This window comes from Seriola aureovittata, chromosome 10, assembly GCF_021018895.1.
Source record: "Seriola aureovittata isolate HTS-2021-v1 ecotype China chromosome 10, ASM2101889v1, whole genome shotgun sequence".
Lineage (NCBI taxonomy): Eukaryota > Metazoa > Chordata > Actinopteri > Carangiformes > Carangidae > Seriola > Seriola aureovittata.
In genome coordinates this window covers 2,884,273-2,898,532 of record NC_079373.1, presented here as the reverse complement: position 1 = coordinate 2,898,532, position 14,260 = coordinate 2,884,273, and the positions used below count along the sequence as shown (strand labels likewise).

The following is a 14,260-nucleotide window of genomic DNA, read 5'->3' as shown; positions in this document are numbered from 1 at the left end:
AGCAGGGCTGGTTGTGTTTTCACTGTGTGATTCTGTGAGTTTCACCTTGCGTGTCAGCATTATAGTTTCCTGAAGTCTCTGTTTCCCTCTGTCCAGAAAAAAACTAAAAGAGAGCCAACGTTTCCAAAAGTTTCTGCTTTAGGGGCTCTAAAATTCCAGAGTAGAGTGGGTGCCAGACGTAAATGTAGCAAAAGTGCATTTCAAAACTAAAATGTATTATTGTGGATGTAGCCTGCAGTGTGTGTGTGTCTTGTGGAAAATGTGGCCCTGGAAACACCTACTGTCGCAGGAACTACCACCGAGGTGGTTTTGAGGACTTGTTGTACTTGCAGGTGATTCTATGTCTGCGTGACTGTGGCCAGACTACTGACACTGATCGCGTCACAACCGTGCACAATGCAGTCAGGAAACTTCACAGGTGTGTAGTTGAAGGCTGAGTTCGAGGAGGGTCTGGTCCGACCCATCACTGTTGAATACTCATGTTATAGTAAAAACCACATATTACATTAGTACGCATGGCTCGGACTCAGAACGCCAACATGTTGACGGTGTTGGGGCTGGTGTAATCCCATCGCAAGATGACCACTCTAGTTTTGACAGTGACAGTGACAACCCACCAACTGCTATCAGATTCTGAATCACATGTTGCTTAATCCTGATTGGTGCGCAAAAGTATGTGACATCACATTTTCCAACTGAGCCCCACCCACTTCAACCCAATGAGAGGAGCACAGTGAAAAACACAAAGAAATCTGTCATGTCAAATAAAATGTTTTAGCCTTTAAATTTGTAAAAGAGATATTGTGGTTGTCAGAAGCAGAGAAAGTATAGCAGAGAGGGTAGGGCAGAACCAACAATGTACAGGATGGTATCATCGGCATAACAGTGAACATTGCAGCGTTCAATTGGAAAATAGAAATTTGTGTTCAGAGTGAGTAACAGTAAATTAGTTACATCTCTTTTTTTTAACATTGCAACTTGTGATGAAACTTTTTTTTGACGGAAAATCCATTGCACAAATTTGGGGGGGAAATTGGAGCGAATAATGGGAAATATCTAAAGCCATCAGCAACAACAGTCTGAATTAAATTCCACCAGAATAATCTGAAGAATCATTTAGCCAATTAAAATCAGCCTATTTAATTAAATATTAGCATCAAAAGCTTTGGAAAGATCAGCACAGTGTTGCTTTTTATCAAGGGAAACATCAACAATAGAAGTTGCAGTTATTTATGAGTCGGTCTAAAGCCAGACTGCTGTGACTGAACTATATGATATCCTCCAGAGTGATGCAGAGTTGTGAGTTAATCAGTAATACAGGGGTTTAGACAGACAGACAGACTGACTGACTGACTGACTGACTGACTGACTGACAGCTGTGTAGGTTACACTTAAAACATTTAAGTTTTCTTACATCATGGTTGCTCCTTTTTTGTATATATTTCTACATGTTACATATATGTGTTTGTTTGCCTATGTGCATATGTGTGTGTTTATCTCTTCCCCCCATACTGTGTGTGTGTGTGTTCATCTGAATGTGTCAGCCTGAGTCTTACTCACTAAATACTGCGTTATATAACCACCTCATCTTCAGAGCTGCAGCCCAAACACAGGCCCAAGGGCTCCCAGACTGGCGCTTGTGTGTGTGTGTTTTTCTTAGTCTAACAATGTTATAGCTATGTGTGTTCAGTCAGAAGACCAAACAGTGCCATGAGATAGAGGAGCTAAAACAGATTAGCTGAAGGACTGAGTGCAGTGTGTGTGTGTGTGTGTGTGTGTGTGTGTGTGTGTGTGTGTGTGTGTGTGTGTGTGTGTGTGTGTGTGTGTGTGTGTGTGTGTGTGTGTGTGTGCGCGCGCGTGTGCGTGTGTGTGTGAAGGACAGGCAGCTGCTGCTGTTCTCCCCCTTAGAGAGTGTGAGGCTGGGGTGAAGGGGCCTGTGTGGGAGTCAGCTGTTTGATGCTGTGACTGGGTCCTGTATTTCAGATCTGAGTACACTGGTGTTTCATTTACACAATAGATGTGAAGAAGCGCAGCAGACAGTGTGATTGTTTGAACGGATCAGATATTAAGTTTAAGATTTTAGTTTCCTGTCTTTGTGGTTTTCAATCAATGATTTTAACTTCCTGTTATCTGCATGATGTCAGTGCTGAACTAGCTGGACTACCTATTCTTGAGATTTCATAAGTACAAGCAAAGGGCACAACTTCCAGGTTTAAAGCTGCACTGGGAATCAGGTTTATGTACAAATTGCTCATGTAAAGCTGCAACATCCTGTTGTCACTGACTGGGAGACTCCAGACTCTCATTTGAACAAATTAACTTCAGGTACATGTTCTGTTCCCCTCAAAATACGTCCTCCTTCCTTTTTTGTCCCAGTGTTTTATGCTTTGTGAACTGGAAACTGATATGCAGCAGTCTCAATTACTGTAAGAATTGATGGAGCTCTCCATCTGATCTGAAAAAAAACAAGAGAATCCTAACAGGAAGTCTTTTTTAATGTCACACCACAAAACCTGCTTTTCTCAGCTCCTTTAAGGCTGAACGTCTCCACTGATCAGCAACAACAGGAAATAACCTTACATGCATTTTCACATCTCGGCGACTTATTTAAATAAAGAGTACATAAAGAGTTTGTAGAGTCAAAATGGTTGGCAGTTTTATTTCCTTTTTGTGTCCATATGCCTCATGTGTTTTATTTGAATCATGAGACACATGTTACTTTATTATTTTCTATTTTATGCTTCTTTCAAATTCAGATACAGGTTACAAAATGAATCTGGGGGCACAATGATTTTTCAACATAACATTCACTTCACTAGTGTCTATAATGGAGCCCGATTGTCAAGGTCTGCCTCTCACCACTCACGTTGTAGCATCTGAGCAATAGGGCTCTCTCTCTCTCTCTCTCTCTCTCTCTCTCTCTCTCTCTCTCTCTCTCTCTCTCTCTCTCTCTCTCTCTCTCTCTCTCTCTCTCTCTGGCCCAAATAGGTGTTTGCTCTCCATGACGCTCCTCTGTCGACCCACCTGCAGTTTTTTTGAAGAAACATCTAATATCCATAATCTGTTACATCTGCACAGGTGACTCCATCCATGCTGCCTAGTGTGTTATTAAGGGTCCAAGCCTAAGTGCGCTGTGCTGGGAACCCTGTTGTGATTGCTCAGATTTTTTATTCTTCCAATAGTAAAAGTGGTACTGCAGCATATACACAAGTTATGTTAGTGAAATTTTCATGGGAGTTAGAGAGCATATAGTGCACACATCAACCAGTACAACTCCCACATTGTGCATTGCACATTCAAAAACTTAGCATGCACACATTCCCTGAATTTAGCTGAATCTTTAAGGCCATGCCCATTTCCATTTGTGAAACCTACCTTTCTTTTTTTAACTCTTGCTTGACTGTGAGCCCGATCTGTATAAAACAGTGCACATAAAATCTATGGATCATGATCAAAAGTTATTTAAGCCTAACCAGCCTAAACTAATAGGCAAAATGGCCAATATGGTTTTAGTCTCAATTTATTACCATTAATCTGGAACTCTGATTAACAATTAGAGTTTACTAACTATAACCAAATTACCAAATCAACAGTAAGTTAAAGTTGAAGGATTGGAATTCTACAAAGTAAAGGTTGGCAATATTCACGCTTGTGCAACATTAAACACACCAGTAGTTATACTTAAAGGTATTTATTTACAATGGAGCAGAGTAAAACACAAGGTCTAATCTAGTATATACAGGTGTGTGTGTGTGTGTGTGTGTGTGTGTGTGTGTGTGTGTGTGTGTGTGTGTGTGTGTGTGTGTGCGTGTGTGTGTGTGTATGTGTGTGTGTGTGTGTCTGTGGGGACACAGACAAAGGCAAGATGGCCGATTCAAAGTGGTCCACATGACCTGAACAAAGAAGACTACACAAGATGGCGGTAAACAAAGAAACTATTCAAAATGGCCCGCTGAGACCAACTGGTGTGTGTGGGAGGGAAGGTGTGAGTTTCTTTGTTAGCCTAGCTCATGTAATCTAAAGGTACCAGGTTAGAGGGAGGTGGTTAGCTTCATGCAGGTTCTAGAACTGGGACGTACTGCTATGTGTGTGAACATACTAAGCAAACTAAAACAAGACATCAGTTAACAGGTACATTAACAAAGTTAAGACTTCTGCTGCTTAGCTATGCTGTGCTGGGAGAGGTTAGGCCCAGTCAGTTAGTGTTACCCAGTCCTTGGAACAAACAGAGGTCCTCTCCAGTGTTGTTGTAAGGTCCAGTGAGTTGGGAGGCTTCCTGGTGGAGTAAAGTCCTGTCTGGCTGTGTTGCTTTGCTGTTATCTCCTTTGTTCTCCTCAGAGAGTTAGCTGTTCCATGCTAACTCTGCTATGACTCCTGTTGCTTGGAAAATCAGCCGACCTTGTGTCGTAGCTGCTGATTCTGAAGAGAACTTGGTTCACTCTCAGTTAATCCGAAGCAGGTCGCTGCTGTTGAGGAGAAGAGTGTTTGCAAGCTGCTGTGAGCAGGCCGGCGAGAGAGCTGGTTTCTCAGGTAGCAAGGCTGACCTGGGCTGGGGCCTTGTTGCCCTTTGAGGAGCTGGGAAGAGAGAGCAGGAGCTGTTCTCCAGAGCAAGCCAAGAAGAGAAGAGAGAGAGAAGAGTGACAAGAGATCTGGTTTTGTTAGGTGACACCCTAGGGGGTCACATGTCACATGCTGATCCACACTGGCTGACCAGTGAGGTCCGTAGGGGGAAGGGTCATCCCCAGGTGTGAACAGTGAGCAACTCTGGGGTGTGAGTTCCTTTGTCCAGTGGAGCAAAGAAACATCTGGTCTCTTGAATGATGAGTCCCAACACTTGCATTTTGGAAACAATCAGTGGTTCATGCAAAAATAAAAAATAGAAAAAGCCTCCCTCTCCCAGACATCTAACATGTATGGAAGATTTTAATGCCTAAGCGACAACAAATTGAACACAGAAATAAAGTTAAATTCAACATCCATTGTTACTTGTTAGGGCTGGATAAAATTTTTTTAAAGAATTAACTGCAAATTGTATTTAAATTATCCCAAGATCGATCTTTGCATTTGTATAAAATGAAATAATTGTCATAACAATTTAAATTTTTTCATCTACTGAATACGAATTTTTGAACTGTAATCACTATCGAATACTGTGTTTATTGCACTAAAATATTTGAATTTGAAAACCATCTTTCTGAATTTATTTATTCAATTTAGCCAATTTCAAGTTGCGCAAATTCAAACACTTTATTTCAGTGTATATATTTTACAAATTCAGATTGAAAATTGACATGCCTAACATTCCATAAGCTTTATTCAAGTTGTTCTTTTTCATTTAGCTCAGTTCAGATCTAGATATTCAAATCTATATGTATGCAGTAGTTACTTGTTGTGAGTGGTTCATTTAGAGCTGCATGATAGATAGATAGATAGATAGATAGATACTTTATTAATCCCTGGGGGGGAATTCATGTTTCCATTAGCTCATTGTTGATAATAATAATAATAATAATAATAATAATAATAACATTTGATAATAGATAAACAATAATAATTAGATGAGTCCACTTCCTTTGGCTGAGATGTTGTATAGCCTGATGGCAAGTGGGAGCAAAGGATCTCCTGAACCTCTCTGTTCTGCAGCACAGTGAGATGAGACGTTTGCTGCAGCTGTTGCTGCTTCTTTGTCCTGCCAGAATGTTGTGGAGAGGATGGTTGGTATTGTCCAAGATGGCCTCCATCTTACATTGCCTGCGTCTCTCCACAACAGTCCTGAGTGAGTCCCGACTCCTGCCAAGCACAAACCCAGCCTTTTTGACCAGCTTATCAAGTCTCTTTGTGTTCATGTCAGACATGCTGCCGCCCCAGCAGACTGCAGCATAAAAGAGTACACTGGCCACCACTGACTGATAAAACATGTGCAGCATTTCACTGCAAACGTCAAAGGACCTGAGTCTCCTGAGGAAAAAGAACCAGTTCTGCCCCTTCAAGTAGATGGCATTCGTGTTCAGGGACCAGTCCAGTTTACTGTCCAGGTGCACACCTAGGTATTTATAAGTGTGCACCACCTCAATGTCCTTCCCTCGAATGTTGACTGGCTGAATGGTGGGCCTAGACCTCCGACAGTCGATGACCATCTCCTTGGTCTTGGAGGTGTTCAGAAAGAGGCAGTTCTTGTCACTCCATTCACTCAAGGCCATCATCAGATCCCTGTACTCCTCTTCCTGCTGTTCCTGATATGCGTCACAATAGCTGTGTCATCTGAGTATTTCTGGATGTGGCAGGAATCAGAGTTGTATTTAAAGTCTGCCGTATACAGGGTGAACAGGAACAGAGCCAGAACAGTCCCCTGTGGAGCCCCAGTGCTGCTCATCACTGTCCCTGAGACACAGTTACCCAGCCTGACGTACTGTGGTCGTCTTGCCAGGTAATCCACAATCCAGGACGTAAAGCAGAGATCCACCCTCATCCCTTCCAGCTTGTTTTTAAGGATGGGGGTTTGGATGGTGTTAAATGCACTTGAGAAATCAAAGAACATAATCCTCATGTAGCTACCTGGCTCATCCAAGTAAGAATGGGCCGGTGGAACAAGTAAAAGACGACATCATCCACTCCAACATGTTCTTTGTAGGCGAACTGTAGGGGGTCTAGAGCATGTTCAACCTGTGGCCTCAGAAGGTGGAGAAGCAGCCGCTCCAGGGTCTTCATGATGTGTGATGTGAGGGCCACCGGTCTGTAGTCATTTATCTCAGCCGGTCGTCCTATTTTAGGGACCTGAACGAGACATGATGTTTTCCACAGGACCGGGACCCTCCCTGTTTGAAGGCTGAAGTTAAAGATCCTCTGGAGAGGCTCAGCCAGCTGGGCTGCACAGTCCTTTGTTGCCTTTCCAGTATGTAGCCTCTTGAGCTCCGCCCTCACATCCTCCTCCAAAAAGGCTTATATCTCCATCTCCTAGCTTTTAGCTTAGCCCCGGCTCTGCATCCACGGAACCGCTTGTTCAGCTCAGCCGGTATGGGATGTTTAACTACATATTTGGTAAACTTTAAAGCCAGGAGTTCTTCCTTTGTGTACATTATTTTTCCATCGTCAGACGAAACAGCGATGTAGAATAAAAACATCAATCGACAAAAAATATAAAAATATATTGAAAAAAACTACGAGCTATGCGGACTTGCTCCCACTTGTTGCCAGCGCTTCATTATATGTGTAAAATGTCTTCTTTGTGGAAGTCAAGTTATAGCAGCTGGTTTATAGCTGGTGATGTCAGCCATGTTGAATCAGGACAGTCTTGTGACCTGAGTAATTACAGTGTGGACGCTTGAATCTAGAGAGTGAAAAAAGACTCAGGTGCACTGATCTGGAGCCTCTTCTATTTGTAAGAGCAAGATGCATCATTCATGCCAAAATGATGAAAAACAGTCAACTGTCTGATCGCAGTTTTGGGGGTGGGACCATGGACCTTGTTTGAGGTGAACTGAGCTTCGCCTGGAGAGCAGATGAGAGCAGGCGGCAGCAGCAGGGAACAGTGACTAAAAGCTGCAGTCAAGATAGACAGTTTCCAGTTACAGACTCATCCTGATAGAGCCAGTCCCAATTTAATAAGGTGCTATCAGATCTATTCAATCAATCTATTCAGATTGTTCCCAGCTCCCAACTGTGGTGATTGTTTTCCTTTGTAGACTGTTCAAATCCTATAGTGGCGTCTGTGATCTCTGTCTATGCTTTAACCTCCATATTACATATTACATCTTATCAGTCTCCTTATATAAATCAGCTGACCAGGTTGTCTCTCTCAAATTAGATAAATAAATTCAAACAATAATAGTCAAAATACATGAGGAGAGGAAATTAACACAGTGGATTGATTATTGATCTGTGAGATATTTAGACTTGTCACCTCTGCACAGATGCTATTGTAAGAATCTTCACATTCTACCAAAGGTTTTTTTACTTTAAGAATTCAAACAGTTCTGTCCATATAATAGACTATAGACCTATGATAGGTTGTCTTCCATGCACTGGAACTATCTGTAATATAAGCTAAATGTATTTAGCCGCTCTAACTGATGAGTCTCCATCGAACACACATTTATTCTCTTTGCAGATTAAACCTTCATGGTGTGAAATCCAGCTATGAAATGAAAATCTCTCCAATTAGAAAGACAATGAAAAGTTTCTATAAAAAGTCAAGTTGTTGATTCATCTTTTAAACCAATCAGCTGTTAGATCAGGTGAGAGCCAGGCGTTTCCCATCATGCCCTGAGGTGCTACAGTTAGCGGAGAGCAACTGTGACGCTTCAATGACCGTGAAAAAAGCTCCTTTCACCTCCTCATGAAAATTGATGATGGTGCTTTGTGTTTAGTTTCACCAGGTCAGTGAATCTCCCTCTGCTGGACAACACTGAAATACAATAAGCCTCTTCACTTTGTTATTAGTGGTGTAATTTTATTTTAATGGAAACTTCATGTCACGAGGAAAAACAAAACAAAAGGCTAAATGTAATTTAACAAATGTTTTTCATTTCATTATTGTTACTAATATATCATCATTATTATATTATACAATTAACATTGTGTTGTGTTTCACTTTTATGTCTGTGTGTACAGTGATGTGTAACTAATAATATTATTGATTGATTCAGTTCCATGAAGTGCTCCAGAATGCCACTCCAGTGATCGAGCATGCACAATACTAGGACCCTAGAACTGGCTCACTTAAACTGAATGCAACCATGACGTGAGAAAAGCTCCATTCAGTCTGATTATCAGACTGTGGGAAAATCACAGGTGCAAAAAAAATTCATTAATGCATGGACCAGGGAGCAGCAGGTACGACAGGAGCACTGTGGACGGATAGAGGCTGCAGCCATTATTAACATTACTACTCACAGCTGTGGTTGTCAGCCCTATGAAAATGTCTGCTCAGAAAAAGTCCTATAAATGTAATGATGATAAAAGCGAACAGCTCCTTCCTCTACATGACTTCCTGGAGGGCAACACATTGTAGTGAGAGATAAAACAATCAGGAGCAAGAGTCTTCCAGATGGAGTGAGGTCTACACACTGCTGAGTGAAGTCCTGGCTGTCTGTGTCCAGAGAAAACTGGACAAACCAGTGTTAGATATTTATTATATAGTTTAGAAATTTTTCCTTTCAACAAGGTCAGGGTGTTTTTCAGCCATATCTGCAGAGGCTAAATAGTAATAGGGTGTCTTCATAGACAAAGCATTGTGATCTCTGACATTTGTGTCTGGCTAACAGTCTTGCCAACATGTCCAGGGAACTAGAAGACCAATCCACAGGCCACTCACTAACTGGTCCAGACCACCATCTTCAGAGCCGCTAGTGGTTTTGACCAGTGGTCTGTTTTGGCTGATTTGGCGACAGACCAGACTGAAATATCTGTACAACTATTGGATTCATGATTCATTCATGTTCTCCTCAGTATAACTAAATTTGATGATGCCCTGACTTTTCATCTATTATTAAAGTTGTGTAATACTTTTGTTTGTGACCAGATATCAACCTCGGCTGTACGTTGGTGTTTATTGCTAATTAGGAAACAACAGCATATTATCACACTAAACTAAGACTAAACTTGTCAATGTAAATATTATACCTCATCATCATCAGCATGTTAGTGATGTCATTGTAAGCATGTTAGCATGCTGACGTTAGCAACAGAGCTGTTAGCATGGCTGTAGACTCACTACCATTTGGATCTGTTATTTCTGACTGAATGTGAAAGATGATCACTGCTAATTTTCTCCCTCCTTTCTCCACAGATGCATTGGGTTTGTGATTTTACCTGATGTCAGCACCCTCAGGGGGTGGGAGGGTCTGCAAAATCAAAACCCAGTAACTGACCTCAGTTGAAACTTTCAGCTGGTGCCCACTTCTGTGACCGCCCCCATGTTCCTGCAAAGCACTAAATAGCTCTTTCTAAAAAACACTGTTGCACAGCTAAAAGAAGAGACTTGTTTTCAGTATGGAGGGCGTAGCAGTGCAAAACCTGATAGACTTTGACCTGCCCTCAGATAACACAGCTCTCAGCGCAGATGCAAGCCAACATGAAGGCCACACAGATATTTTCTCCCCAGAGCCAGCGTCTTCCATGGGAGTCCAACAGCAGCCCTTACTGCCAGAGCCCATGGCACCATCCAAGGCCAACTCTCACCACCACCACCACCACCGCCGCCAAGAGGAAGGAGGCAACGACAGTGACGCCACAGAGTCAGCAGACAGCGAGAACGACATGGACACACCCTCTCATACGTGGGAGCTGAGGAGGTCATCGTCTTCGTCCGCTCACAGTCGGGAGGACGCTGATGCTGAGGCGGTGGAGAAGAGGCAGTTCATGAAGGCTTATGTGGAGAAGGTGTTTCATGGAAAGTAAGGGACTTGGTTATTTTTAATTTCCAACTTAAACTTTTTAAAAACTGTGCTCTTTTAATCAGTAATAATCATTAGTTTCTGTCCTATAGTTTAATCCATTTCTATGATCATGATGATTTGCTGATGGAATTGCTACGTATGTCCAGAAGAACATCATTCCCACAAATGTAGATCAGAATTGTGCCAAACATGGTGGTTCTATGAAACTGCAGAGGAACATACAGTATCTGTTCAGTCCAGAGCAGCTCACCGAGGCGCCACAGACACTCTCGTCTGAATGATGTTTGGGCTATTGATGTAGTAAACCTTGTGTGGCTTATGGGTGCAGGGGGTGAGGTGAAGGTGCCCCTCAGCCTCAAGTACTGTCTAAGAAGGACCCTCTGCCACTACCTGCAGGAAGTCTGAGCTCAACAACGTGACTGTCAGACAACTTGTTGAACTTGTTTACACTTTCCCGTTATTCCATAACTGCCAGCAGAACCTCTATATACCTTTCTGTCCTCACCCTCTCCATCTTCCACCAGTTTTTCTTTTTATCCTATAAGTTTTATTCTTTTTGATGGTTTGTTTTGTCAGCAATTCTCCCTTTTCCCTGACTTTGTGACACTGATATTTTCTCCTGCTTTGGGCTGTATATTCACTTATACTCAGATCAACACTGTTCTAGTTCTGTCACCCACAATGACTAGAAAGATTCACCCGGTCAGACGCTCCCATGACTCACCAGCGGAGGCCCACGGGGGACAGCAGTCTGACTGACCATGAATATTTGACAACAGATCAAGTGTCAGTTTGGTAAAATGTTGAGAGGGCACTTCTAAATATCATGGCACCTTTGTGTTTAATTTCACAGACATTTCTTGAACTTTTTCTTGGCATTTTCCCTGCAGAGATCCTGCTGGGTGCTGTCTCTCTGTCAGATATTTTTTGCTATCTGTTGGTCACTGAGCTCTTTGTTCAGTCCTAGAGATGGTAAATTGACATAGTAACCCCCTCTGTAATGTCATAATCTAAAAGAATTCATGCTAGCCTGCAGTCTGCTGGTGACGACCTGCACTTCACCCCTCTTTACTTTATTTAGGACATTTCAGTCATCTTAACTGACTGCACCCTGACTGTTGACTGAATTGTATGATACGATGCTACTTTATTGTCAGCTTAAACTAAGGCAGTTCCATGTAAGAGGCTGACACTCAGATTACATGTACACTTACACGTATGACACTTCATCCAGTTGTACATAACTTAACATAACAATCAGAACAATCATGGAAATCACATACCGATAATAGAAATCATCATAAAAATCATGTTAAAGTCAAAAGGTTTCCTGTTAGCATTAGCTGGAAGCTCAGTGATCTAAAAACAGGGCACCACTGCTGAGCCGTAATGCAGCTACACACCTTGGCATTGCTAACAATACACAGTTTGTTAGGCATTTCAAATTGTGCACATTTTTTTTTTTTTTTGTTAATACAAAGTCTTGTGCATAGATCTTGTCGTTTTTGAAGATTTTCCATGAACAGCTCAAAGATATAGCTTTAAATTTTTTTCAGACTTAATTATATTTGATACATTATTAAATAAACAAAACCGTCTATGAAGAGACTATCCATTTACAGGGTCTGTGTATTACACCGTGTTTTCACAGGGAGGACTTTGACCAGGAAGAGAAGGCTCGGTTTGGAGAACTGTGCAGTGGAGAGACTGGCAAAGGCAGGGAGTGGTTTGCCAAATATGTCAGCGCACAGGTGAATATGGGGAAATGATGGGATGGTAACTGTTCAAACATCACGTGTGACCTTCAAGGAAACTAACCTAACCTCAATATTCCAAATTCACTGGCCAAAGAATTAAAGGTTCTTGTTGGACCCCAAACACATATTGAGTTTTCTGAAACTGAAAAAGATCTAAAATAATTACAGATATTTCTGTGTTTACAAATGGCTCTCAAGTTGTAAACAAGACCAACTAATTTCCTTGTTTTGAATGACGTTAATGTTTCCCTTACTTCGAGTAACACTGTGTGTTTGAGGATGACACCTGTTTCAAACTTGGGTTTTGGCAGACATAGTGATGGGTAGATCAGTTTTGAATGAACTGTCTCTTTTAATTAATAAATATACATAAAATTTGTTAGACATTATAGTACCCATGTGAAAACAGGAAAGCAAACCAAAATAAAATTAGTGGAGTGGAAATTAGAGTCCTCAGTAAGTTTTTGAATGTATTAAGTTTTTTATTTGTATAACTTAGATGGTTGTTGATCTTATCTTTCTGATGAGCTTTAATAATCAAGCTTGTAACTGTCTCTGTCACACTGTGTTCACAGCGCTGCCACTCTAAATGTGTGTGTGAAGCTACCTTCTACAGACTGGTGCAGTCTTTTGCAGTTGTCCTGTTCGAGTGAGTCTACATGTGGTTGACTTTGTCGGAGACCAGCATACTATAATGATCCAAACCTATCTGACTGTAAAGGATGAGTGTGGGGACAATCTGTACATTTGTTTTTGTCTGCAATTTCCATGAAAGACAAAAATATCTCAATACTTTTTGACTTTTGTATCCTGTCTCTGCCACTCTGTCCAAAGCCCATTGGTTGTATATAATACTTATGTCTATGAAAGACATACTGTGTAGAGTAAAGTAAGTATCATTTATTAAAACAAAGGCTCTGTAATCTCCTAAAACAGCTGGGCATGGTAGTTTTTAGCAAATGTTACTCAGACTGGAGGAAATAGAGCATTTTATGGGGACTATTTTCAGCAGTGGATTAATACACATTTGCACTCTAGTGTTTATTTCCAGCAGCATGTGTATGTGGGACTGAATCAGAATAAACTAGTGTGTGTGTTCATGCTAATGAAGATACATGTCACCCAGTGCAACAGTGTGGCTCACTGATGTATTTTGAATAGTTTTTAGGAAACAATGCAGCTCTACGGCTCCGGGGAATAAGATGTATCAGGTTTGGAATACACAGCCAACCATGATTTGTAGTATCATTTTAAAAAAAAAAAAAAAAGAAAAGAAATCTATAATATCTCCCACTTCTCCTTTGAGTTGAAAAGACCCAGTAAATGACATCAGTTCTTGCAGTGAGGTCATGATAGGATCATCTCTAAAGACATGTCGTGTTTACAGATGTTACCAGATGGACGACTACAGCCCGGCCAAAAACCTCATGACTATGTGCTTCACATACTACTACATTGGTAAGGTCTAATTCAAGCTAAACATTTTCACTCTGTATCGTTCATGTTCTTTTCAAACTGTAGACTAGTTTTACATAAACACCATGTGGTGAAGAGCAACTTAGCTCTTAATTACAAAAGAAAAGAATTCTACAGCAAAAGAAAGAAAAGCAGCTGTGTGTGTTTAGGTGAAGATCTCTCCTCAGTGCTGATTCAGAGAGCGTCACCGCCACAGGTTGGCCCTGTGGTTTCTGTTGCAGCAACACCACAAACAATACATGCAGTGACTTTGTGGGGTTGCATGAAGGTTGTGTTTGTGCTTATGAAAGTAGGAAGCTTTTCTTGATTATTCGACCATTGTGCAACAACATCTGTCTGCAGTCAGGTTTGCTGTAATGTTTTAGTTTTTTACATATGAATAAACCAGCACCACTGGCAACTTCACACTGGTGGATGGCTACAAAAAATGTCCTTGCAAATGATACAAACCTGCAAAGAAATACAACACTGATGGATCCATCTGAAGCTGGTGGACTAATTATTGTTTTCATTTCCTGCTCACTGAGTTACAGCTGGCTCAAGTGAAGCTAATTGGTCCATCAAATCTCAGACAGACCAATTTTCTCTAAACACCACATGGTGTCTCACCTGTGAGATTAACCTGGGTCC

General features: G+C 41.4%; 1 protein-coding gene across 2 annotated transcripts in view; it reads left to right on the top strand.

Moving 5' to 3' along the window:
• The window catches only part of kiaa0513 (KIAA0513 ortholog), a 33,735-nt gene that overhangs the window by 5,566 nt on the left and 13,909 nt on the right, over positions 1-14,260 (top strand). For both annotated transcript variants that reach the window (XM_056386921.1, XM_056386920.1), the window contains exons 2-5: positions 9,788-10,394; positions 12,049-12,148; positions 12,730-12,803; positions 13,542-13,612. In XM_056386921.1, the coding sequence (XP_056242896.1) occupies positions 9,991-10,394; positions 12,049-12,148; positions 12,730-12,803; positions 13,542-13,612 (649 nt within the window). In that variant the 5' untranslated portion in view covers positions 9,788-9,990. The remainder of the gene's footprint in view (positions 1-9,787; positions 10,395-12,048; positions 12,149-12,729; positions 12,804-13,541; positions 13,613-14,260) is intronic.